Source organism: Heptranchias perlo, chromosome 32 (genome assembly GCF_035084215.1).
Source record: "Heptranchias perlo isolate sHepPer1 chromosome 32, sHepPer1.hap1, whole genome shotgun sequence".
Taxonomy (NCBI): Eukaryota; Metazoa; Chordata; class Chondrichthyes; order Hexanchiformes; family Hexanchidae; genus Heptranchias; species Heptranchias perlo.
Window position 1 is genome coordinate 4943315 of NC_090356.1, and position 27995 is coordinate 4971309.

General features: G+C 47.7%; 1 protein-coding gene across 3 annotated transcripts in view; it reads left to right on the plus strand.

Annotated features, from left to right (window-relative positions):
• Positions 1–27995, plus strand: part of LOC137300950 (MORN repeat-containing protein 1-like) — a 211490-nt gene that overhangs the window by 121197 nt on the left and 62298 nt on the right. The window contains exons 14-15 of one of the 3 annotated variants that reach the window (XM_067970240.1): positions 8864–8940; positions 10612–11568. In XM_067970240.1, the coding sequence (XP_067826341.1) occupies positions 8864–8940; positions 10612–10625 (91 nt within the window). In that variant the 3' untranslated portion in view covers positions 10626–11568. Of the gene's footprint in view, positions 1–8863; positions 8941–10611; positions 11569–11601; positions 12259–27995 lie in introns of those variants that run through there. The other 2 variants (XM_067970238.1, XM_067970239.1) reach the window with 2 other exon arrangements.

A 27995-nucleotide genomic window follows, 5' to 3' on the forward strand; every position in this document is an offset into this window, starting at 1 on the left:
CTTCCTACCGAAATGTATCACCTCACACTTCTCAGCGTTAAATTTCATCTGCCACGTATCCGCCCATTCCACCAGCCTGTCTATATCCTCTTGAAGACTATCACTATCCTCCTCACTTTTTTTTACACTTCCAAGTTTTGTGTCATCTGCAAATTTTGAAATTGTACCCTGTACACCCAAGTCCCAAGTCATTAATATATATCAAGAAAAGCAGTGGCCCCAGTACCGACCCTGGGGAACACCACCATATACCTGCCCCCAGTCTGAAAAACAGCTGTTCACCACTACTCTCTGTTACCTGTTACTTAGCCAATTTCATATCCTTGTTGCCACTGCCCCTTTTATTCCGTGGGCTTCAATTTTATTGACAAGCCTATTATGCGGCACTTTATCAAACGTCTTTTGGAAGTCCATACACACAACATCAACTGCATTGCCTTCATTAACCCTCTCTGTTACCTCATCAAAAAACTCAATCAAGTTAGTCAAACACGATTTGCCTTTAACAAATCCGTGCTGGCTTTCCCTAATCAATCCACACTTGTCCAAGTGACTATTAATTCTGTCCCGGATTATTGTTTCTAAAAGCTTCCCCACCACCGAGGTTAAACTGACTGGCCTGTAGTAGCCGGGTTTATCTTTACAACCTTTTTTGAACAAGGGTGTAACATTTGCAACTCTCCATTCTCTGATGCTGCCCTTCATGGTACATCACTTAAGTGGCCTGTGGGCTTTAGACTGAAATTATTGGTGGTGGCCATCACAACCGAGCCCTGTCCTGTCCTTAACCAACAACTGTTGCTGCCATTACAGAAGATGCCTGAAAGTGTGATGGAAGCAGATTCAATAGTAACCTTCGAAAGGGAATTGAGTAAATACTTGAAGAGGAAAAAATTGCAGGGCTATGGGGAAAGTGCAGGGGAGTGGGACTAATTGGATAGCTCTTTCAAAGGGCCAGTACAGGCACGATGGGCCAAATGGCCTCCTTCTGTGCTGTACGATTCTATGTTAATAATATCCACATGTCGGCATTTTGCAGCAGGGGTCACTTGATAACAGATCAGGGACAGGAACCCTTGCTCGTCTTTCTACCGCCCTAACCCAGGGCACGCTGAGGCCAATCGTTACGCCCCTGACACCACCCAGGCTAACAACTCGGCACAGACCAGAGATCAAACCTTGGACCTTCCTGGCCTGTATAGCCCCTGTAATACACTGGGTGTACCAACCAAGGTATCGAGGAGCGAATCACTTCAGCCTAGGGCCGTCAACCTCCTGGAGGCCCCAGGAATTGAAGATTAATCTCCCGGACACTGCTGCGAGCAAAACCCGGGCGAAAAATCATTGCCATTTTCATTGAACACTTTCATTTATTAGTTGTAAAAATATTGGAGATGGGGAAAAACAGCGGTTTGATTGACAATCAAGAATCATTCGATCTGGTACATCTGTGTTACATCTGAAGAGTTTGTTTACTTTCCAATTGGCCGTGGGAACGCGGGGTGCCGCGAGAATGGACGTGTTGGGTGACCAATGAGAAGTGTGGAGGCGTGGCGGTTGGAGCCAGGTGGTCATGTGATGAAACCTTCAGGAATACGTCCAACCAGAGTTGGCAACTCTAATACAGGCTCTCCTCTCACATTGCTGATTGCATCCTCAAGGTTTCAACCATTTGACAAAAGTCACATCTGTCACTGGGCTGGTATCCCACTCGTTCCAACTAAATTCTTCCTGTCTCCGAAACGACCAAAATGACGTCAGATGCACAGATACAGAAAATCTCACAGCAGCTCCAGCTGTGCCTCTGTGCAAAGCCACAACTGAACAGATCCTTGGAGTATTGTGCACAGTCGGGGTCTCCATATTATATAAAAAGGATCTAGAGGCATTGGAGAGGGTGCAAAAAAAGATTCACAAGGATGAGACCAGAACTGAGAAGATATCACCAGGAAAGGCTGAACAGGCTGGGGCTCTTTTCTCCAGAAAAGAGAAGGCTGAGGGGTGAGCTGATTGAGGTCTTTAAAATAATGATAGGGTTTAATAGGGCAGACGTAGAGAAAATGTTTCCACTTGTGGGGAAGTCCAAAACTAGAGGCCATAAATATAAGAAAGTCGCCAATAAATCCAATAGGGAATTCAGGAGAAACTTCTTTACCCAAAGAATGTGGAATGCGCTCTCACAAAGAATAGATGAGGCGACTAGAATAGATGCATTTACGAGGAAACCAGGTAAGTGCAAGAGGGAGAAAGGAATAGAAGGATATGCTGATGGGATTAGATGAAGCGGGAAGTGAGGAGACTCGTGTGGAGCATAAATGCTGACATAGGCCACTTGGGCCGAATGGCCTGCTTCTGTGCTGTAATTTCGATGTAACTCGATCCCTTGTGCAATGGTCTTCATTTTGCCCTTCACACTACAATCCGGAATTGTTTTGTTCCCCTGTAGTTTTCTCCCCTGAAGGTGCTGACTGTCACTAGGGTACAAATCCAGGGGTCCCAACCCCCGCACAGCCCTTCTCCAGTTCCCTACCCCTTTCAAGTTGCCATTCTTCAGATGGGAGCGTGGACAGTGAGTGCCGGCAAGTTACGCAGATTGGGAGGGGGTGGATATTACAGCTGAGCCCGATCCTGTCCTTCCCCCTGTAGGCGTCACTGGATAGCGATCAGGAGCTTATTGCTTTTAGCTTAGGGCCAATGAAGCCAACTCACATCACCCCTTGTAGCCGCCGGCTAACAAAACAGACCAGGGATTGAACCTGGGGCCTACCTGGTGTGCCTGAGTCTTTATCAAGAGAGCCACCTACGGAGGAAAGAAGGAGTATTTTTATTCAAACAGAATTGAAGAGTTTCTTCGGGCTGTGTTGAGCCTTCAAGGTTGCCTGTCTCCGAATGTACAGCCTGTCCCTTCATGGTGAAAATAATAAAGTGAAGCAGGTGTAAGGCCTGAACACGGACCAGCTGGATCTGACGGATGTAATTTGGTTGCTGTGGGCTTAAATGTTAAATCCCTGCTGCTCGGGATGAATGCTTCTCTTCTGACGCAATGCTGGAATAAGAATGTAGCACACTATATGGAGCGGATGCTGCCGCTGAGGTAATGGGAATGCCAGCTGTTTTAACCCCTTCCCGACTGTACGCTGCCGAGTCAAGCTAGTACCAAGTTGAGTCGAAATCGAATCTTCAGCCAAGAACCAAAAAAAAACTGTATTTGATAGTTTTTCCCTTTTTTTTAAAAGTGAAACAAGCAGGCATTGTGTAGTGGGATTGCACCACTTTTCACATGGGAGGCCATCAAAACCCTAGCAAGTTCCTCCACTCCCCCACTAGCCCCCGCTGAGCACAGTTTCACCGGTGACTCTGAGTACGGTTTCACCAGTGACTCTGAGTACGGTTTCACCAGTGACTCCCGCTGAGTACGGTTTCACCGGTGATTCTGAGCGCGGTTTCACCGGTGACTCTCACTGAGGTGGTCCTGTGGACGTTGGGCATCCTCTGCTACCTCGCCCGCTCAGCAATTAACCAAGTGTCAGCCCAGTGATTGAGTGTCATCAGTCCATTCGACTATGGTGGGTGCAGCACAGTCTATCTCAACCCTGATCTCATGTGTCCCACATTAGGTGTTGCTGAATAACAGTCGGGAGCAGGGAGTCCAGCTGATTTTTCCCTCCTTAACCTGGGGGGTGGGGGGGGGCACTGAAGCCAATTGGAGCTGAGTTCAAATCGAGGACCTTCCTTGTCTGTATAGCTCAGGTGCTCGTGGTTAAAATTGCTGAGCAGTCCATGGAGAAGCCTGGGTAACATGTTTAGTGTAAGAATCATTGAGCAAACATTGACAGATTGTTCATTTCATCAGGACTTTTTGGTTCTATAGAGTATTGATAGCAACTACACACTATCCCCCTCCCCACCCAAACCGTACTTCGGTGCGACGATTGCAACTTATTGTCCATGAACGGAATCTAATTTCTGCTCTGGTTCAATGGGTGAATGCAGCACGGAACGTGATACTGAGCCACACAAAGCAGGAAGGCCCCCATGGTTTGAACCCTGGTCTGTGCTGAGTTAGCTGATCTCCAACTGGACAGTGGTAGATCTTGGCCTCGGTGCCTTGCGAGTGCTACCGTTTTGAGATCTAGGGAAAGATCAGCAAGTGTGCACAATGCAGGGCAAGGACGTAATGCACCGAGGGTGTGTAACGCTGTGAGGGTGCGTAACGCAGCGAGGGTGTACAATGCAGTGAGTGTACGCAATGCAGCGAATATGTGTAACACAGCGAGGGTGTGTAACGCAGCCAGGGTGCGCAATGCAGCAAATGTACGTAGCGCAGCGAGGGTGATCAATGCAGTGAGTGCGTAGCGCAGTGAGGGTGCACAATGCAGCGAGCACGTAATGCAGGGCGTGTGCATAATGCAGCAAGGATGCGCAATGCAGCGAGGGTGCACAATGCAGCAAGTGCATAACGCAGCGAAGGTGCGTAACACATTGAGGGTGAGCAATGCAGCAAGTGCATAACACAGTGAGGACGTGTAATGCAGCGAATGCGTAACACAGGGCTTGTGCATAACACAGCAAGGGTGCACAATGCAGCGAGTGGGTAATGCAGTGAGGGTGCACGATCCAGCGAATGTGTAATGCAGTGAGGGTGCGCAATGCAGCGAGTGGGTAATGCGGCAAGGGTGCACGATCCAGCGAGTGCATAACGCAGAGAGGGTGCGCAATGCAGCGAGTATGTAACACAGCGAGGGTGCACGATCCAGCGAGTGTGTTACACAGCGAGGGTGCGCAGTGCAGCGAGTGTGTAACACAGCGAGGGTGCATGATCCAGCGAGTGTGTAACACAGCGAGGGTGCGCAGTGCAGCGAGTGTGTAACACAGCGAGGGTGCGCAATGCAGCGAGTGTGTAACGCAGAGAGGGTACGCAATGCAGCGAGTGTGTGCATAACGCAACGTGGGTACGTAACACAATGAGGGTGTGTGACATCATTGTGAGGGCCGTGACTACGGCTCTTCCCATTCTCTCTCCCCCCCCTCCCCAAAAGGTTCAACGAGCACTTCTTTTTATGAGGGCGATATCCCTTTAAATGCACCTCTCCATAGTACCCCTCCTGTGTCTGCCTCCCACACACAGCATCACTGAGAGGGTCGAGTCTATGCCTTCTCTCTAAGTATTTCTCTCATGGTTGAAAAAGAACAAAATAAAATATTGATGGGTTGGCATGGCAACCTTCCTGCTGTTGTAGTTTGTAAGACGGTCTTTAGGGATGGAGAGAATAAAAATCCTTGTGCATCTTTAAGTAGAAAGCAAGTGAAGCATTTGGTTTTCAGCAGAGGTAAGTCTTCACCTGACAGGGCAGCGACCTTGAAGGGTGTAGATTTGTTTAATCTTTACTGCACTATTTAACTGGCTAACAACAGGATATCGGGCTATGAATTGTGGTTAATGCTGACACTGCTGAAGCTAGTATGTAGACTATGCAATGCAGGAGCCTGAGGGTACAGTCACACTGCTACTTTTGCAAGGATGCAAAATGGTTTTTGGGGTGATTTCAGCGCAAAAGTGGCAGACTACTAAGCACACTAAAGCCATGAAGTGCGAGTCCCCTTCAGGACGCTATCACATGGGTTTGACTTTACGTTGAGTGCAGCATAACTCCAGCCAAAGTTTAAATACTATGGGGCTGCCCGTGACGCCAAGAGTGGAGTGGGAGAGAACGGCCTAACATAGAGGACCAAAGATGGAGACCAGAAAAAGGAAAGAACCTGTATTTGTATACCGCTGGGGGTAATTTTGACTTCGTGCGACAGTGTAAAACGGGTGATAGCGAGTCAGATGTATTTCCATCTCTCACGATTTTTATTTCCATTGACTCCAATTATGCTGGTTCAAAACGAGTGGAAATTTTTGCCCAAAATTTTAAGCCTAACTGGACCCAAAGTCATATTTCTGATCTTTCATGGCGATTGTTTTAAGCAGTTTTTTTTATTGCCCCTCACTGAGACCAGCACTGGATTTTCTGTTTCTTTGAATGCATTTTTAGGGCATCAGAATGAGGTACATTAAAAACTGAAAAGGTTGCACGATTGCATTTTCTTAAACATGCTGTGCCTAATGTGCATAAATGATGGTTGATTGGTTCAAACTTTAATCTTCACACTTAATATGGTGTGAGAGCCGTATTTGCCTTGGGCTTTGACTGTTTACGCTGATTTTCACGTAACGCTAATGAGATCGGCAGGAAATTTCAACCTCAATTGCTGTCAGCAAAATGGACGTGAATTTTGTGTACAATCTCGGCGTAGCTTGTTGATGATAACAGCGCAGGAAATTCCAGGCCGCAATCTTTTTATCATTTTTGTCTAGTTAAAAGATTGATTACTGTAAATATATTAGATTATCACTTGGTCATTATTCGTGTAATAAATTGGCTTTGTACTTTAAAGAAGACTGTGATACTGTGCCACTTTCAAAGACTGAAGTGAAATCCTGTGCAGGCGCAAGATAGTTTGCACCTAATAGCAATCACCACATAGGATTTGATGTTCATTTCCCTGGAATGTTACCAAAAGCTCACCTCGATCACAAGGCAAGGGTAAGGGGATTGGGATTCGCCCATGGGAGTGATCCAAGATATGAGCGCTGAAACAATCTAGGGTAAGGCGGTTTTAAAAGACCCATAAACATAACAAGCATCTTATTGCATCTCTCAAGTCATCGCAAAGCACTTCACACACAACAAGTTACTATTCAATTGCAGTCACTGTTGTTATGTAGGTGAATGTGGCAAAGAGTGGGGTCAGGGTGCGAGAACGGTCAGCTGTCAAATGACCAGCCTTTTCTGTATCATATCCAGGAGTGAGGGAGATGGGTGAAGGGCTCCCCAAATATTGGAACATTGGATAGAGTTGAGAATTATAGAGAGTGGTTTCTCCACCTCTGCGTTACTCTTTCCTCTCTAAATCCCATGCATTCTCGTGTATATGTAAAAATAATAACGTCCAGTTTATCCCTACCAGGCTCTTAATCACAGAAAAAGCTGTCCTAAACTCTGAATCTACGTTTAATTATTTCTACACAGATTGGAGACAGTGCATGGGGTTCATGACTTAGCCCATTCCATCCCCAGCCTATATGATGGCAGGAGTGGGTGATGCCTCCACCACCAAATAGCCTGCCAACACATGAAGGAATCAGCTAACTTGCAGGAGGGCTGCTAACGCCAGTGGAACCTGACCCTGGCAAGAATCATGGGCCTCAGTTTTCTGATCATAATGTCAATAGTAAGCTATTCAAAACAAATGGGTCACCGTCATGGGTTAGGATCAGAAAACCCATGCCGGTGACCTTCAGCAGGGGAGGGGAGGAAATTGGAGAAATTTTGTTTTAAAAATAATGGTAATTTTTTTTTCTGTAAAGAAAACCAACTGCCTGGCAGTGAGTCTCAGACACTCCCTTCTGCTAATTCCCTGGAACCAAACAGGCTTTCCGTTCATGGTTCATGGTGCCATTGGAAGTCTGCAATTGAATTATTGCCTTGTAACTCACTACAGCCAAATATTACCCTGTACTTATTGATTGTTCTCTCCTTAATAAATTAAATCAAGTGCCTTCTCCAAAACATGCCCTTAGCTATGTAACAATTATCCTATAGAGAGAGACACACCACATGAGCTCCACACTGCTCTCAGCAGTCTGATACTATTGGTGGAGGATGGGATTGTGGAGACATTTGTCTCTGCCTTTCCACTCTAGTTAAACTATATATTTTTTAATTTAGACCAAAATTAAGTAGAATTGAAAAGCAGAGAAGTTATGTTAAACTTGTATAGAACCTTGGTTAGACTACACTTGTGCACGGTCTCCATATTATAAAAAGAATATAAAGGCACTGGAGAAGGTGCAAAAAAGATTCACAAGGATGACACCAAAACTGAGAGGATATACTTATCAGGAAAGGTGGAACAGGCTGTGGCTTATTTCTCTAGAAAAGAGAAGGCTGAGGGGTGACCTGATTGAGGTCTTTAAGATAATGAAAGGTTTTGATAGGGTAGACATAGAGAAAATGTTTCCACTTGTGGGGGAGACCAAAACTAGGGGTCATAAATATAAGATAGTCACTAATAAACTAATAGGGAATTCAGGAGAAACTTCTTCACCAAAATAGTGATTAAAATGTGGAACTTGCTACAACAAGGCAAATAGCATAGATGCATTTAAGGAGAAGCTAGATAAGCACATGAGAGAGAAAAGGAATAGAAAGATATCCTGATAGGGTGAGATGAAGTAAGATGAGAGGAGGCTTGTGTGGAGCATAAACACTGGCATAGACCAGTTGGACTGAATGGCCTGTTTCTGTGCTGTAGACTCAATGTAACTCGATGATGTAATCCCCATTCACAAATGGTTTTGGTCCGGCTTCAATACATGGAATGAACCTGCAGATAGAATAGTGGAGGCAAAATCCCTGGAATCGCTTAAGAACCATATGGATGCTGCAAGTGGGGGAACATTTGGGCCATTCTGGATGGATGAACTAAGATGGGCTGAATGGCCTCCCTCGTGTGATTGTCATGTGGCACTGCCCGTGGATCCCCAGCTAACTGCTCTCTAACTGTAAAGTGCACGTTTGGACATTGAGTGATATCAGGGTTGGCCTCCCCTCTCCCCCCACTCCCCTGCAGTCGAATAGCCTGCCAACCGCTCGCTGTCCAGGATCGCAGGCGAAGAATGGTCACTTGGCTGAGAATTGCCAGGAACCAGTCAGATCTTAACCCCAGGCAAGTGTCTCCACCTCCAGGAGCAGGTAGAGAGGACGGGTAAAGGGCTTGTGCTGGTCAGTTACTCATGTCCAGTTTTTCTTTTCAGATCTGATGTAAGCATCAAATTGGGCGGAAAATCAAAGAAGGTGCAGAATGTCACAGACCTGCCGATTGTGAGGCCAGGTAAGAGAGGAGGGGCAACCTGCTTGGTGCCTGAACGGCAAGTAGAAGCCACAGAATGCTGCAGTGCAGGCAGCGAGATTAATCTCCAAATTAGTGCAGCACATCAGTCATCCTGCCCTCAGCAGGAGCAGCTCGGTCTGTTCCCACGCCTATAACAAGGTAAAGATTGAACTTAAATTAAAATAGAAGTGAAATACAGTGACCGCACAAAGAGAGAAGTGACACTTTTTCTGTTGTGTGTGTTAAAAGAAAGAACTCGCATTTATGTAGCGCCTTTCGTGACCTCAGGATGCCCCAAAGCGCTATCCCTCAACCAACAGATTATCTGGTCATTATCTCATTGCTGTTTGTGGGATCTTGCTGTGTGTAAATTGGCTGCTGCGTTTCCTACATTACAACAGTGACTACACTTCCAAAGTACTTCATTGGCTGTAAAGCACTTTGTGACGTCCTGAGGTCATCACAGACGCTATATAAATGCAAGTCTTTCTATCGTCCTTTCACAGCCAATGAAGTGTAGTCATTGTTGTAATGTGGGACACTGTCATTCAATTTGTGACGCTGTAGTTTTCAAGCGAGGTGGCACAGTGAGCACTATGCTTTAATATTTATAATCCAAGACGCGTGGCACACTCCAAGCTGGCACTGGACAGGGGTGATTAGCGTATGTAGAACTTAAAAAGCTGCCTGGGCTGTCAGCACGAAACGGTGAAGGAAATCACACTGGACAGCTAAAGCCAGCCTGTGGTTGAGTCAGAACATGTAAGCACCCCAGCCCTGCCTTCCCACATAGCTTCCTTGTTATCCTAACAGTGGAACGCCTGTGGTTTAGGGTTATTAAAAAATGTCTTTTTTTTATTTAAAAACCACACTTCAGCCCACCTGTTGTGTAGTGACTAATGTCGATCTCAAAACTAAGTGTCGGATTAAAAACTCAACGCAGAGTGAACCCTGGGGCTGAGTGCCCAGTATAAAGCGAGTCTGGGAAAGATTGCTCTTCATTCACCAGCTTTACATCATGCACTTCTGAACACTCAGCCCACAGCTCAAATGTCAGACAGACAGAAATGATCTTTTATGGGGTGCAGCCCATAGTGTCGGCCGCGGCTCAGTGGGTAGCCCTTCTCACCTCTGAGTCTGAAAGGTCGTGGGTTCAAACCCCATTCACATAGACTTGAGCACATAATCCGGGCCGACACTCCCAGTGCAGCACTAAGGGAGTGCTACACTGTCGGAGGTGCTGTCTTTCAGATGAGATGTTAAATAGAGGCCCTGTCTGCCCTCTCAGGTGGATGTTAATGTTCCTGTGGCACTATTTTGAAGAAGAGCAGAGGAGTTCTCCCCGACATTCTGGCCAATATTTATCCCTCAACCAACATTTGTTAAAAAAACAGATTACCTGGTCATTATCACATTGCTGTTTGTGGAATCTTGCTGTGCGAAAATTGCCTGCCGCGTTTCCTACATTACAACAGTGACTTCAAAAGTACTTAATTGGTTGTAAAACGCTTTGGGACGTCCTGAGGTTGTGAAAGGCGCTGTATAAATGGAAGTCTTTCTGTCTCCCTGCCGGGCTGCTGTTTTTTTGTAATCTCCATTTTCTTCCTCTTTTGATAAAACGACCTTTTGTAGAAGTTTTTGATTCAGCTGTCTAAATTTTTTACAGCGCAGCACACACACTGTGACTTGTCTGATTCCTCGGAATATCAATAAGCAAGAATATGCTTCATTTGAAGACTTCCCCACCCCGAGAGCATTGACTCTTGCAGGGCGCAGTTCACAGGAGCTAGCAGCCCCCCACTCCCTAACCCCACTGCCCATTCTTCACGTGATCCTGTGAGATGGATACATTTTTGTTGGGTGAGGGTATCAAGGGATATGGAGCAAAGGCTGGAAAATGCAGTTGAGGCGCAGGTCAGCCATGATCCAATTGAATGGCGGAGCAGGCCCGAGGGGCTGAATGGCCTGCTCCTGTTCCTAATGTTCTTGGATATTCATTCTCAGCATGCTGTTTATCATCACGAGTGAGCACAATCCTGTCCTCATCCCAGCATCAATGCACACGTTCTCGCCAGGCTCACAGATCAGGAGGAGAGCGCAGACTGATTGACAAAAGGTCCCTTGTGCTCAGGTTCCTAGAGGCATGATTCTGTTATTTGGGACTTTCCTAAAAGGAGCAGGAATCAGCATCACCAGATCGGACCATCTGTGTTAGACCACACTGCCAGGTGTGGTACCAAGCCACACAGACCAGAAGCTCCCAGGTTTTATCCCTGGCCTGTGCTGAGCTATCCACGACCGCAATAGGGTCGCTACAATTGGCCTCCTTCCCCCGAAGATGATGAAGGGGAAAACCAGCCACAGTTCCCGTTCCTGACCCCTATCCAGTGACTCCTGCAGCGCACGTCAGGATTAGGCTCACCTGGGAAGTCCCCCACAGTGAATCGTTTGCCACATTTGGTTGTTCGAAGACAGATCTGATCCTTCTGTAAGACTCACACACAAAGACCGCCCACTTGGGTGGGGTACAGGACTACTGTCGTTGCCCATGGAACTGTGCCCCAGCAAGTCTCAGTGCCTTCGCGAGAGATGGGGAGTAAATTGGGGAAAAAAAATAAAGTTAAAATGAAAAAGTTTAAAATGGTGCCTCTCTGATTTCAGGTGAATATATTATCAGGGTGAAGGACGTGACCACTCCTCCTTTCCTGGGTCGCACACTTTCGCCGGCTTTCATCCTCCTCAAGGTGATACCTCAGAAAGCAAACAAAAAGGGCACCAGAAAGGAGCCCAACAAAGTGCCCAGCAAGTAATGAGGTTCCTGAAGAATGGCACAGGTCCGAGGAACTTTTAGCAATAGTGTCAATGTATTATTCTCGCCCTGCACCCCACTGATCTCCCAGAGAGATCTCTCTTCTTCTGATCTTTCCATTCTCCTGCACCCCCTCCCACCCCCTCTCTCTCTCTCTCTCTCTCTCTCTCTCCCTGGACACCATCACTTCAGGTGACAGCCTGAAACTTATTCCATGTAAGACGCTGAGCCAGCAAAGAGAGGAGACTCTCATCCCTTCAGTCTGGGTCAGAGTTGAGCCCAGGTCTGAGAAGAGAAAGGGAAGTTACTAACCCACAGTATACACCCAGTCCCAAAATAGTCTGATCTATAAATGGGACCAACAAGAGCACAGATAGAAAAGTCCCTGTTGTCAGCGGAGGTGTCATTTCACAACAGATTTGTACCAGAACAAAGTGGAGGTTTTTTTTAATACTCTATTTACTTCAGTTGAATAAGGCATAAATAATTTTTTTAAACTACTTAATAAACCACGTGTTTGAATATTTTCACTTCCCTTAAAGCCCCGAAAGTATGCAAGCTTTAATCGCAGCTGGCGAGGTCAGTGTTTGTGAGGCAGAACAGGATTGACGGTGGATCTGAACAGAAATTGGACAGCAAACACTTTTGTGAAAAATAAGAAGTTAAATAATGTACTCAGAGTGACCTGTTTAACCACCTGAATGTACACGCTGCAGGTGGGTCCGCATCTGTAAAGGGAAACGACAGGTCAGGGTTTCGGGTGGTGACCCTTCACCTGAACTGTTATCAGAAGGCAGGACTGCAGATGTACGGGACTGAGTGAACCAGAGGGGAGGCGAGGGGAGCATTTGGTATGGTGTGAAATGTGCTTTCCAAAAGACACCATATACCCCCATCCCCAGGCATGAGGGGGGTAGGGGTAGGGGTACCAGCATTTAACCAAGTCTGAAAATCAGATGGCAGCAGGGTAGGGGTGGGGTCAGGGGTCAGGGCTTTGTTGATGATGAAAATGAATTGAAAACCTTAATTAACGTATCCACATCAGGAGACTCGCACACAGTCAGATTTTTCTGCGGTTTACATTTTAGACACTTACAAACAAAAACTGCACTGTCCCGATGCCGGCCCTGGTTCCCAGGCCTCTGCCAACGCTGTGCTCAAATCAGCCACTGGGAGGTGCACAAGAGCTGCTCGAGTGCAACACTAACCCTCCCTCTGAGAATCAGCATCAGCGACGGCAGGGCTGACAGCACAGGCTTCGCACTGAGCGATGGAGCACACCAGGCAACATTGTGTCCGGTGTGCAGCACGGCCAGCTCGCACTCAGAATTCAAACATTCACACGACTCCGCCATGGTCTAGCGGGTAAAGGCACCGCCCAGAGGTCCCAGGTTTGATCCTTGATCTGTGTGCGGAGTTAGCTGGTCTCAGTCAGGTGGCTGGAGCACTACAGTTGTGCTCAGTGCCTTTCACGACATCCCAAAGCATTTTACAGCCAATGAAGTATTTTTGAAGCGTAGTCACCGTTGTAATGTAACAAAATGTGGCAGTCAATTTGCGCACAGCAAGTTCCCACAAACAGCAATGACCAGATAATCTGTTTTAATGATGTTGATTGAGGGATAAATGTCAGCCAGGACACTGGGGAGCACTCCCCTGCTCGAATAGTGCCATGGGATCTTTTACATCCACCTGAGAGGGCAGATGGGGCCCTCGGTTTACTGTCTCGTGAAAGACGGCACCACTTACAGTGCAGCACTCTCTCAATACTGCACTGAAGTGTCAGCCTGGATTATGTGCTCAAGTCTCTGGTAGGACTTGAACCCAGAACCTTCCCTGGCTAAGAGGTGACAGTGATACCACAGCTGACACTGCAAAGGTCAGTGGAAACCTCAGGCGGGGGGTGGGGGGGGGCATGCTCCTGACTGCCATCTGATGACCCCCCCCCCCCCACTTAGGAAAGATCAACTGTATGGTGGTTGGGTGATGATGGGATCGGACTCAGCTGTGATGCTTCTCCCAGTCAAATAGCCTGCCAACACTCAATGTCTTGTGTCTCACACACACAGTATAACCACTTGGGCCAGCTACCTGAGCGCTGTCACCTGCCTAACCGAACGGCAAGGTGATTCAGCGCCTTCAGTGGAAAGCAAAACAGTTTCCTGCACGAGGAGCTCGCAATGCACAAGGCCGGACAGGTCTAACTCCACCTCCCCCGCAGTTGGCTTTGGATTACCAAGTACATCCCCAGCATCACTCAGTGCCCAGATTCATTCAGCTCTCAGCAAACGCTGGGTAATCAGAGGGTCCGTACCCCAAACCCAGGGGTTTGACTACACCAGAGCTTTTATAACTTGTAGGCAGGTCTAGGGTTGCCAACCCCCCCAGGATTGTCCTGGAGTCTCCAGGAATTGAAGATTAATCTCCAGGTCACTGCTGCGAGCAAAACCCGGGAGAAAAATCATAAAGGCGTTACAGTCTTGTGTGTTTTTTTTCATTTTCTTTGAACACTTTTGTTTATTAGTTATAAAAATACTGGAGATGGGGGGGAAAAAAGGGCTGTTCGACCGAGTGGGGAGGTTGGAGGCCAGGAGGTCATCTGATGAAACCTCCAGGAATACGTCCAACCAGAGTTGGCAACCCTAAGGCAGGCCATTCACATGTCACATGAACACTGGCTGAGTGAAGCTTTCGAAGAGTCTAAATTAAAAGATAAATTATGTGTTGGACTGCAGAGGGCAGCAGTTTTTCGCAAGTACCACTTTATTCTTTGGGATCAAGGGATCGGCCAGCCACCCCCCCCAACCGCTGTCCCACTGCCTCCCCTCCCTCCCCAATGAAACAACTAATCAGAAGAGGGACTGCACAAGGCTCCCTTTGTAGCCCCCACCCCCACCACAAAATCCAATCTTAACTTCATCGTGGAGTTGTAATTGTTGAAACTCTTGCCAGCTGGGGCTCGTATTTTCTTGCAGATGTGAGATGGGTTTGTGGTTTGCCCTTTCAGCACAATGAATGCTCTGTTAATCAGCTAACATTCAGAATAGTCTGGTGTGGGTTTGGACGGCAGCCAGCCTCAATCCATCAGGCAATGGATTGTTAATTCCAGGCAGAGCGAGCAGAATGCTGCTGGGCACAAGGATGATCGCTCCGCATAGACAACACTTCGAATTGCACAGGAAGGTAGCAACAGAGTGAGTGAGTGAGTGAAAGAATGGAGCTGTATGAATAATTTAAGTCAATTCATTCTGCTGACTTCAGCTACTTCTGCTGCAAGCAATCAGCAGAATTATATCGGCTTCCCTCGATGGCTCGCTGGGCAGATGCACCACCTGGTGCATCACCGAGCCACACAGACCGGGAAGGTTCAATCCCGGACGTCCCAGGCGCTTCACAGGAGCGATTATCAAATAAAATTTGACACCGAGCCACAAAAAGAGATATTAGGACAGGTGACCAAAAGCTTGGTCAAAGAGGTAAGTTTTAAGGAGCGTCTTAAAGGAGGAGAGAGAGGTAGAGAGGCTTAGGGAGGGAATTCCAGAGCTTAGGGCCCAGACAGCTGAAGGCACGGCCGCCAATGGTGGGGCAGTGGAAATCGGGGATGCGCAAGAGGCCAGAATTGGAGGAGCGCAGAGTTTTCGGAGGGTTGTAGGGCTGAAGGAGGTTGTAGAGATAGGGAGGGGCGAGGCCATGGAGGGATTTGAAAACAAGGAGGAGAATTTTTAAATCAAGGCATTAGTGGAATCGGAGCCAATGTAGGGCAGCGAGCACAGAGGTGCTGGGTGAACGGGACTTGGTGCGAGTTAGGATACGGGCAGCAGAGTTTTGGATGAGCTGAAGTTTATGGATGGCGGAAGATGGGAGGTCGGCCGGGAGAGCATTGGGATAGTCGAGTCTGGAGGTAACAAAAGCACCGATGAGGGTTTCAGCAGTAGATTGAGCTGTGGCAGGGGCAGAGGGGGAAAGGGGGAAAGGAAATCAGCTCAACTTCCTTTTCCTGATCTCTATCCAGTGGCCCCTGCTGCAAAGAGCCTGTGCAGATATCAGCTGAGGACAGGACTGGACTAGGTTGTGATGCCAACACTCACAATCTAGACTCACACATGAGGAATGGACATTTGGCGAGGTACTGGAGACTGGAAACTGTGCACCATCAAGAGTGCAATGTCTTCAGGAAGGAGAGGAGAAGTAAAGGGAACTGAAATTATACTTCCTTCAGCTCGAATGAAGGACAGTAAGAGAGTGCCATTGTCTTTACGAGATACACTGCTCTGTGATCGGCTGATGGAAGATGTGTGTTTTTAATTTGTTCTTGGGGTGTTCTTGTGGGCAATGTTGGCAAGGCCGGCATTTATTACCCATCCCTAGTTACTCAGAAGGCGATCAGAATCAACCACGTACTGTGGGACTGGAGTCACATGTAGGCCAAACCCAGGGAAGGACGACAGGTTCCCTTCCCTGAAGGACATTAATGAACCAATTGGGTCTTTACAACAATGCAGCAGCTATCATGGTCATTTTTATTAAATTCAATTTCACAACTTGCCATGGTGGGATTTGAACTCACAACCTCTGGATTGCCAGTCCAGTCTAGTCCCACTACCACTACATTACTGTACCCCAGTCAAATGACACCTCTCTTTCTCCCTTCCCACCTCAATAACAATAACTGAACAATAAGCGCAATGTCAGAAGGTCATGATCCTTGAATTGGAATTCAGCAACCATGATGTTCCATTTGCTGGCTGAGTATCAATTCAAGGGGCATTGGAAGAGTGAAAGACTCCCATCTGTGAACGTGTAAACCCCAGTGGGATTCCCTGTAACCTGCAATCTCCCAATTGGGATTGTTTAATCATCTCCAACATTTCCCCCCTCTCCCTGTGTGGAAGTATGTTAACACTAGGCTGATTGGGGCAGCCTTGCAAAAGCTAGATTAAAAAGGAGATACTACCGTTGATTGCAAAGAGTTTAGACCCGATCTTCAATCCTTTAGATTAAGAACTGAGGGCAGGAGAAACCTCTTCACAAAGAGAGAGTTGTGAGGCCGTGAAATTCACTTCCAGAGTTAGTGGTTGAGGCAGAAACTGTGTCAACATTCGAGATTAGACTGGCGAGGTGGATGAAGGAAAAGGCGACAAAAGGGATATGGGAACAGGGTGGAGGGTAAACATCGACACAGACTGATGGGGCCGAATGGCCTCCTTCTGTGTTGTAACCTCCAGGAATGTATCTTCACCAAAGGCTGATAGGAGAATGTAGAGGAGCAGAGGAACAAGAGAAAAAGTGCAGGATGCAAAAAGATAGTAGATCAGAGGCAATAGACACGAAAAAATCTTAAGGATACCCATCAGTGTTAGCTAGTGAATTCTTCCTAGGAATGTGAGAAGGAGCCATTACTCCCGAGCAGCACTAGACTAGGCTCGCACGTGAAGAATGGTGGGAATGGTCAGTAACTGTAGAACCATATTCCCAAGAGTTAGATGTAGGTGAAAAGGGGGAAGTGGGAATATTTGGGTACGGTGGAGTAGCGGTTATGTTACTGTACTAGTAATCCAGAGATTGTGAGTGCAAATCCCACCAGGACAGTTTGAGAATTTGAATACAGTTTAAAAAAAAATCTGGAATAAAAAGCTGGGATCAGTAAAAGTGACCGTGAAGCTGTCGGGTTGTCGTAAAAACCCGACCGGTTCACTGATGTCCTTTAGGGAAGGAAACCTGCCGTGCTTACCCGGTCTGGCCTCCATGTGACTCCAGACCCCACACCAGCGTGGTTGACTATTAACTGCACTCTGAAGTGACCCTAGTAAGCCTCACAGTTGTATCAAAACCGCTACAAAGAATAAGAATAATGAAAAAAAAACAGACGGACCACTCGGCTGCGACCTGGGCATCGAATCAGGACACGACGAAGGCGGACCCAGCTCAGGTGACGTTGCAAAGTCCTCCTCACTAATGTCTGGGGACTGAGCCCCAAGTTGGGAGATTGTCCTACAGATTAGTCAAGCAACAGCCTGACACAGTCATACAGAATCACAGCCATCAGCCAATGTGCTAGACTCCTCCGTCACCATCCCAGGTATGCCTCTGACCAGCTCTAGTGGTTACCAGCATCAGACAAAAATATGGGCAGAATGTATGACTTTAAAATGGGGGCTGAATTCCATCTGTGCACCCCAGCCCCACGCTGTAATCCCGCCTCACCTGTAGACTACACTTGGTTTCATCGCCCTATGTGTAACACCATGGGATATCCACTAGTGATACAAAAATTATCCTTGGATTTTTTTTAAGGTGATTTAATGAGGGTAATTTTTGGACTTTGCGCTTCAAGCAGGCGGCCTCACCGACGATACCACATGTCGGAAGTTCGGGTGTAGGCTGACCATGGCTTTCCACTGAGTGCAAAGTTAGAATACTTCCCCCATGTATCACGTTCGGCGTCTGAGAGCGATAGAAAATCCTCTGGATGGCCGTTAGTTTATAGGAAGCATGGGCTGGTTTGAAAGCTGGAAAAGAAATTCAATATTCTAATGGTCTCCGGACTGTGACAACACTGCAGAACGAACATAACCCGTCTCAAGTGTCGTGTTTGCTGTGCAAACTGGATCAGAAACGCATGAGTGCATCAGCCTGTGAGCTCATCATTACTCCTGGTCTCCAGAGCTTTAAGCGGGAGGAAAAATCTCTTTGACCCATCTTCCCTTCATCTGTATTGACACATCTCACAGGGCAACAAAATGATAGCGAGAGTACTTTTAACCCACTTTAAATGCTTACCCTGAGCTCCCACAACGGCTCAGTGAGTAAATGCAGCCCCCTCAACAACAACTTGCATTTATATAGCGCCTTTAACATAGTAAAACATCCCAAGGCTCTTCACAGGAGTGTAATCAGACAAAATTTGACACCAAGCCACATTAGGAGATATTAGGACAGGTGACCAAAAGCTTGGTCAAAGAGGTAGGTTTTAAGGACTGTCTTAAAGGAGAAGAGAGAGGGAGAGAGGCGGGGAGGTTTAGGGAGGGAATTTCAGAACTTAGCGCCTAGGCAGCTGAAGGCACAGCCACCAATAGCGGAGTAATGAAAATCGGGGATGCGCAAGAGGCCAGAATTGGAGGAGTGCAGAGATCTCGGAGGGTTGTAGGGGCTGGAGGAGGTTACAGAGAGAGGGAGGGGAGAGGCCATGGAGGGATTTGAAAACAAGGATGACAAGTTTAAAATCGTGCGTTGCCGAACAGGAGCCAATGTAGGTCAGTGAGCACAGGGGTAATAGGTGAACGGGTGTGAGTTAGGATGGTGGGCCTTAGTCACAGAATCAAACCCTGTGTTGAGTTAGCCGGCCGTCGACCTGAGCAGCCGTAGGAATGTTACAATTTGTAAAAGTAACCAGGAACAGGAAATAAAAGGATTCCTGCTCCAGATCACTATCCAGTTATCACTGCCTGAATGTCCACAAGTGTCAATGTCGGGCAAGGATAGGATCAGATTTGTTGTGTTGCCCTCACAGTCAAATAGCCGGTCTAGTTCACACATGAGGAGAGGCCTTTTCAGCCAAGGTTCTGGACAATGGGAAAGAGCCAGCGTCGTCAGCGGAGGAATGGGGGAAAAGAAAATCTGGGGAAAAAGAAGAAATGGGGTGAAAGTTGACTGTTCATGTCTTGTGTTCTTCTCACAAAACCTGGACACCTTGACTCCCTTCCAGAAACCTGCTCCATCACCAAACCTGTTGCAAGAAACCTGCTCCATATTCAAACCTGCTCCATCACCAAACCTGCTGCAAGAAACCTGCTCCAGGTTCAAACCTGCTCCATCACCAAACCTGCTCGATCACCAAATCTGCTCCAGATTCAAACCTGCTCCATCACCAAACCTCCTCCATCACCAAACCTGCTCCAGATTCAAACCTGCTCCATCACCAAACCTGCTCCAGATTCAAACCTGCTCCATCACCAAATCTGCTCCAGATTCAAACCTGCTCCATCACCAAACCTGCTCCATCACCAAACCTGCTCCAGATTCAAACCTGCTCCATCACCAAACCTGCTCCATCACCAAACCTGCTCCAGATCCAAACCTGCTCCATCACCAAACCTGTTCCAGATTCAAACCTGCTCCATCACCAAACCTGCTCCAGATTCAAACCTGCTCCGTCAAACCCATCTCCCAGGGCAGTTAAAAAAAAAACACTTTTTGGGCCACATTGCACATTCTTCACTTCTGAAATGAGATGACAAAACAAAAGCCCCTTTTCTCTGAAACAAAAGGCAGAGAGAAGTTTGCCCGTGGGCCTCCAAAGGATGCGACTCGCCCCAGGCTCCTGTAGCGGTGCCTCAACACTTGTCTCGCACTCAGCTCACAACCAAGTGGACGGCCTCAACCGGGATCTTGGGTTCATGTCACGCTACACGTAACCCCACCAGCGAACAAAAGTTATCTGTTTTTAATATAACGGGTCATTTGCTGTCTTTCTCTTCCTTCCGGATGTTTCTATGTTTCTGCCTCTCTCTCTTTTTTTTTGGTTGTTTGTATATTCGGTGGCCCTGTAGGTAACACCTCTCTGTCTGAACACTTTGATTGCCTTGGCAACGGGCAGTTGGAAAGACTATCTGTAATCACCAGGTATTGTTCTGTGATTTATAAATGCGAAAGGTTCGAGGATTTCATTTCCACATTCACCTGAGGAAGGAGGAAGCCTCCGAAAGCTTGTGATTTTCAAACAAAATTGTTGGACTATAACTTGGTGTTGTAAAATTGTTTACAGTTGTCAACCCCAGTCCATCACCGGCATCTCCACATCGTAACCAAGTGAGGGTTTCCTCTCCTGAGCCAATTTTTGGTCGCCCATCCTAACCTCTCCCCTCCACGACTCAGCGTGCATCCCTCTACCGTTTCCAATTTGTGAAGCGCCTTGAGACGTTCAAGGTGCTATATAATCGCGGGTTGTTATAGTTCAAACAGCAGGGAAGGTTAGGACAATATTATTATGCAACGGCTTATCAGGGTGTGGAATGTATTACAGTACAATCGGTTGTACTCACCAGTTATAGTTCCTCAGATGACGTTTTCAAAAATGAACTGTCAGAACTGCGTGCCATCGAACGCTGTGTTTTGACAGCGGTTTACAGAGCTTGCTACACGTCAGGTATGCAACTCAGAGCAGAGCCCGGAGCGCCTGCCTCACCCGCCAGCAAATGCAGACTTCGCGATTGTGACTGCCTGCGGTTGCCGTGGAGCCATGTCGCTTTACAATGTTTACAGCGGTCGCCAAGGAGACGGTGTGTGTGCTACAATGTTTGCCCGCGCTAATATTTACCAGCGGTCGTCATGGAGACGTCACAGGAAACTCATGAGAACCGGTCACCCTCCCGGTTCTGACTGAAACTCCCCCCCCCCCGGGTGTCCCGACCGTGACTGGAAGTGTTCGATCAGATTCGGTGGTCGATTTGGCTTTTTTTTTTGGACTAATCGAGTGCCATATTCGTGTTGCACAGTACCGCGAGTGGCTGCTGAAGCCGAGGTAATCAGCACGTTTAGGAGGGAATCAGATAAACTCTTGGGGGGAGAAGAAAGTGTAAAGGGCACATTGATAGAGCAGGGCAACGGGTTCGGAGTAGAAAGGACCAAGTACAAAGTAGAAATTGGACTCAATTCCTTGCCCCTCCCCTCCACAAAGTAGACCCCCCACCCCCTGTACAAGTACGTCTCTTCGTGCAACAAGTAAGGCTGCTGAGAAATTTCTCCCGGTCCTTTCAGCTCATCACCTCAAGCAACTTCCAAAGGGTTTCAAGTGCGGGTGAACTTGCAAAAACACAGCGGAGATCCTTCCAGGTTTGACAGTGAGTGTGGGAAATGTGTGAAGATACAACAGCAAGCAAAAATAAAGCAAAGGTGACAGTCATCAACTGGTGCTACTACTCCACACACACATACAGACACACACACATACACAGACACACACACACACATACAGACACAGACAGACACACACACATACAGACAGACACAAAGAGACACACACACACATACAGACACAGACAGACACACACATACAGACACAGACAGACAGACACACACACATACAGACACACACATACAGACACATACAGAAGCGCACACCACATACACACACAGAAACACACTCAAACACATGCACATACAGACACGCACAGATACACAGAAAAAAAGACTTGCATTTATGTAGCGCCATTCATGACCTCAGGATGTCCCAACGCGCTTTACAGCCGATGAAGCACTTTTGATGTTCAGTCATTGCTGTAATGTAGGAAATGTGGCAGCCAATTTGCACACAGCAAGATCCCACAAACAGCAATGAGATAATGACCAGATAATCTGTTTTTTAGTGATGTTGGTTGAGAATAAATATTGGCCAGGACACTGGGGAGAACTCCCCAGCGTTTCTTCGAAATAGTGCCATGGGATCTTTCACATCCACTTGAGAGGGCAGACAGGGCCTCAATTTAACGTCTCATCTGAAAGACAGCACCTCCGACAGTGTAGCACTCCCTCAGTACTGGAACTGGAGTATCAGCCTGGATTTTGTGCTCAAGTCTCTGGAGTGGGACTCGAACCCACGACCTTATGGATTGGTTTGGTTTTAAGGAGGGTTTTAAAGGAGGTGGAAAGGCAGAGGAGTTTAAGGGAAGGAAATCTGGAGCGTGAGGCCGAGGCACAAGGCCCTGTGGAAGAAGAGACCAGATTTAGAGGAACAGAGTGTTCAGGGGCAGGGGAAGGTGGTAGGGCTGGAGGAGGTTACAGAGATAGGGAGGGGTGAGGTCATGGAGGGATTTGAAAACAAGGATAAGAATTTTAAAAAGCAGGCATTGCTGGACCGGGAGCCAATGTAGGCCAGCGAGCACAGGGACGATGGGTGAATGGGACTTGGTGTGAGTGGGTTGCCAACTCTGGTTGTGTGTATTTTCATCATATGATCTCCCGCTCCAACCCCCCCTCCCGCCCGGTCAAACATCTTTTTCCCAAGCTCCAATAATTTTACAACTAATAAACAAAACCGTTCAAAGAAAATGAAATAAAAAACACCCCTATGATTTTTCTCCCGGGTTTTGCTCGCAGCAGTGTCCTGGAGATTAATCTTCAATTCCTGGAGACTCCAGTGCAATCCTGGAGGGTTGGCAACCCTAGGTGCGGGATAGGATACGGACAGCAGAGTTTTGGATGAGCTGGAGTTTACGGAGGGTGGAAGATGGGAGGCCGGCCAGGAGAGCACTGGGATAGTCGAGTCTGGAGGTAACAAAGGCATGGACACCCCTTAGCTCACTGACCTCGAACGCCTCAATTTTAAAATTCTCATCCTTGTGTTCCAATCCCTCCATGGCCTCGCCCCTCCCTATCTCTGTAACCTCCTCCAGCCCCTACAACCCTCCGAGATCTCTGCGCTCCTCCAATTCTGACCTCTTATTCATCCCCCACTTCCTTCGCTCCACCTTCAGCTGCCTAGGCCATAATCTCTGGAATTCCCTCCCTAAACCTCTCCGCCTCTCTCTCCTCCTTTAACACCCTCCTTAAAACCGACCTCTTCAACCAAGCTTTTGGTCACCTGGTCCGAATGTCTCCTTTGCCTCGGTGTCCATTCTCTTGTCTGATTACTCCTGTGAAGCGCCTTGGGACGTTTTACTACGTTAAAGGCGCTATATAAATGCAAGTTAATGTTGAGGCTGGTGGTAACACCCTGGTTAAGATCAGCATAGGCTGGGAATCAAACAGTCTCTCATCTGTGTTCGTGGTGTCATGGAAGGGTTAAAGACGCACTGCTCAGCGCGATGTAAGACTCGTGTTTCTCTGACGCCCTTCTCCTCTCCGCATAAACTGGACTTTCCACAAGAGGAAAGGAAAACAAACAGTATGTTCTGAGATGGTTGTAGAGATTACAGTGCAGTATGTCCACAGACACGTCTGTGAAAAGAACAGTGAGAGACTCTCCCTGGAGTTGAGAAAGTAACGCACTTTGAACAAGGACAGGCCATGATTGGATGGAATGGGAAGCTGTTTGAACAGAATTGGAAGCCTTCGAAACATTGCACAGAAGCAGGGTCGCCAATTCTGGTTGGACGCGTTCCTGGAGGTTTCATCGCATGACCTCCCGTCCCCGCCATTGGTCGGCCGACACATCTATCCATGCAGTGTGCCGCCTTCCCACGGCCAATTGGAACGTGAACAGACTCTTCATTACCCGTTTGGATGATTCTTGACTGTGGCTCAGACAGACGTTTCTCCAATATTTTCCCCCTCGAGTTGCTCGCTGCAGTGATTAATTTTAATTCCCGGAGACTCTCCCGCCCCTGCGGACCCTGACTCTTGCTGGGGTACACTTCCACGGGTAACAGCTGCCCTTTCGATACCCCATCCTCAAGGGAACATCAGTCAGGGTTCCCCGTACCTGATCATTGTCCAGTGACCGCCCCCCCCCCCCCCCCCCGCTGCAACGTTTTTTGGGGTCATTTAACCAAAACAATCGGGCAGCCGACCCCATCCCACCAGTTACCCGCAGGGCAGGTTGGGGTAAAATCACCCCCCTCTTGCGTGTGCAGATGTCTGGTTGTGGGCAGAATGGGGCTTGACTGTGATGCTCCCACAGTTGAACAGCCTGCCAAAGCTGACTAGACTCCAGCACGATGAGTGCGGTATCAGAGGGTGGAGGTCACCATCCAAAGCTGAATTTTTACTGGGGGATATAATTTGAAAAAAAACTAAAAAGAAGCTTTTGGATGAGACATTAAACTGAGGCCCCGTCTGCCCTCTCAGGTGGCTGTAAAAGATCCCACAGCCACTATTTTGAAGAAGAGCAGGGGAGACCCCCCCCCCCACTGTCCTGGCCAATATTTGTCCCTCAACCAAGACTCATTAAAAAACAGATTATCTGGTCATTATCACATTGCTGTTTGTGGGATCTTGCTGTGCGCAAATTGGCTGCCGCGTTTCCTACATTACAACAGTGACTGCAGTTCAACAGTACTTCATTGGCTGTAAAGCACTTTGGGACGTCTTGAGGTTGTGAAAGGCGCTATATAAATGCAGGTTCTCTCTTTCCTTAATTTTGAGAAGAGGCTAAGTTCCAGAGTTCACCTCTGCTGCAGCCGACTCACCCCAGCACTCAGATTATATTTGTAAACGGAGTTTTCGGGCTGAGTTACCAGTCGCTGCACCAGGACTTCAGCCTGCCTGCAAACTCCCGTGCACCGCCAATATCCCTTTAAGGCCACGTGTTGCCAAGGCAACAGAGCCTGCACGCCATAGGCGGTGCTGGTGAAATACCCTGAATTTTCATACCACCGGTAGCATCTCGCATGCTCCCCATCACACCGCTGCTGTCTGCTATTGGCTGTTTTTTTTTAATTTGACAGCAGAACGATTATTTTAGGCTGAGGTTGTTTGTGTTCTGTTGTCTGTCTGACCCGACTCCTCCTGACTCATCTTTCTCTTTCCCACTCCCTCCCTTGTTGAGTAAGGTTATCGAGGGATATGGATCAAAGGCGAGTAAATGGAGTTGAGGTACAGATCAGCCATGATCTGACTGAATGATGGAACAGGCTCGAGGGGCTGAATGGCCTCCTCCTGTTCCAATTCCTCTGTACCTTCAGCGCTCGCTCCCACCCCTCTGACTTTCTCTCTTTTTCGGTTCCTCTTCTCCTTGATTTTCCTTTTTTCTCTCCCTCTTTGTTTCCCTTTTTTCTCTCTCACTCCTTCACTCTCTCTCTCCTTCGAGCTTACCTTGTGGATTTATTTCACACTGCGCCTCTGCTTTCGATTAAAGGGAATCACATGGCAGTGAAACAATGACTGGCTTTCTTAGACCTGGCTGTGCTCTGCAGGCTGGGTCCAAAGGGAGCTGTGGGCTGCATAAAGCCAATTGTTAAGTTTAGATTACCCCAAGGCTGTCCTACATATAGGATACCATTCCTTAAGGTGATGGTGTTTATTAACAAACAATGGAGCTGAATAATTTCGCCCAAAATACATTGTGTGTACTTGCTCTCTAATGTACCGCAAACCTCTCCTACAACTTGTATTGCTCACAGCTCCTTCTCTGACAGAACAAGTACATGAAACACAGTAAAGCTCTCTGACTCTAACATAACTGAGATCCCAGATGGCAAACCCAACCAATGGCACCCTCTCCCCACTGTAAAAACCGTCTGTCACGGAACGGGGGTGGGGGGAGCCCGGAAACGGGGGCGCCAAGCCAGCGTTGGGAGGCCCGAACCATTTGTGGGATCTTGCTGTGCGCAAATTGGCTGCCGCGTTTCCAACATTACAACAGTGACTACACTTCAAAAAGTACTTCATTGGTTTTGGGACGCCCTGAGGTGGTGAAAGGTTCAGTAGAGATTGGGGAACTGAAACATTAGGCCTTCTTGGCCTGTATGTTTCAGCTGCTCACTGGACCACTGAAGGAAAGGGTTTCAATGGTAAAAGAAGAGTTTGTCACTAGATGGGACATCGGCGTCTTGTTATGAATTAAAACCTTTTTTGAATCAGGCTCATCCAGTCAGGAGCTGAACTATACGGATCAGGACCATCCCAGGTTTGATTCCCAGTCCGCACTGAGTTAGCTGATCTCAGGCAGTCCATCAGTAAAAAAAGAACTTGCATTTATATAGCGCCTTTCACGACCTCAGGACGTCCCAATGCGCTTTACAGCCAATTAAGTACTTATTTTGAAGTGTAGTCACTGTTGTAATGTCGGAAGAAAGGACAATACAGTGCCTCTGTGGCCTGTGCGCGGAGGGTCATACAGCTGAGACTTAAGAGAGTTGTCTCCCTTTTGTATAAAGCACACCCTGTGACATTATTTACACAGAACTGCCAGTTCGAATACAATTCCTTTTTGTTCCTTCAGGCTTTCTTGCAAATTTGCAGATGTAACTATTCCCGGAACTTGAAGATCGTTCCCTTAACGTTTTAAGTCAAATGGTTACTAGTCGATAAAGTCGAATGAATGCGAGTGCAGGGCTCCCAGCCAAACCTGACTGGCACTGGCTCATCTGTTTCACTCAGTACTTGTAGTATCTAAATTGTAGCCAACAGTAGTAGGAGAAGGTTGGGTTTTATCTGTTCTGGTGAATCTCTTTGTGCCAGCTCGCACCGTGCGTTCTACGCCAGTCCCCATCCTGCCCCCAATTCTTCCATTGATGCTGCAGTCCTCCCGTCACTCTCCTGCACTCTGGAGTTCTCCTCCCGGACCTCTTTGCCTCACCACCTCCCTCCGCACCTTCAACAGCCTCCTCAAAGCATTCTTTGCAAGCTCCACGTACACCAGGAGCAAACCTGCCTAACACTGATCACCCGATTCAGGCTCTTGAGGGACACTTCTGCAAAAATGTCTCCCTGCCCCACGGATAAATCAAACAACAGTCCAGAATATTAATCCGTCTGCTGCATTTATCTAATAAATGCTGCGATGCTACACTCCCAGTCTTGCACAACAAGAATGCGGGCACCTCCATGTCTAACTTTCAAATCCACATTCCCGTCGAGGGAGGCTGCATCCCAGAACTGCTGCCTGCAGAATTCCCCTGTGCCTGTCAGTCTTGTCTATCTCCTCACCCTTAATCCTACATTATTCATCTTTCTGCAGTTGCCTTGACTGGCACACTAATTCTGTGGTTCTCAGGAACCATCCTGCTTCTCTCATTCCGTCCTTATGTTCTCTATCTGGAGGTGGATGAACTCATCTGTGTTCAGCGTTTGAGCTTGTGGCTTCTGATGATCTCAACCCCCTGAGAAACAATGAAATCCCATTGCTGTGTCAGCCGTGGTTCAGTGGGTAATGCTCGCGCCACTGAGTCAGAAGGTTGCCCAAGAGACCCGAGCACAAAATCTAGTACCGAGGGAGCGCTGCACTGTCGGAGGTGCCGTCTTTCAGATGAGACATTGAGCCGAGGCCCTGTCTGCCCTCTGAGGTGGACATGAAAAGATCCCATGGGCACTATTTCGAAGAAGAGCAGGGGGAGTTCTCCCCGGTGTCCTGGCCGATATTTATCCCTCAACCAACACCACTAAAAACAGATTATCTGGTCATTGTCACATTGCTGTTTGTGGGATCCTGCTGTGCGCAAATTGACTGCCGTGTTTCCTACATTACAACAGTGACTGCACTTCAACAGTACTTCATTGGCCGTAAATGCCAGAGACGTCCTGAGGTCGTGAAAAGCCCGATATTCTTTCTTTCTCACTGGTCGTTCCCATATTCACCAACTTGACACAG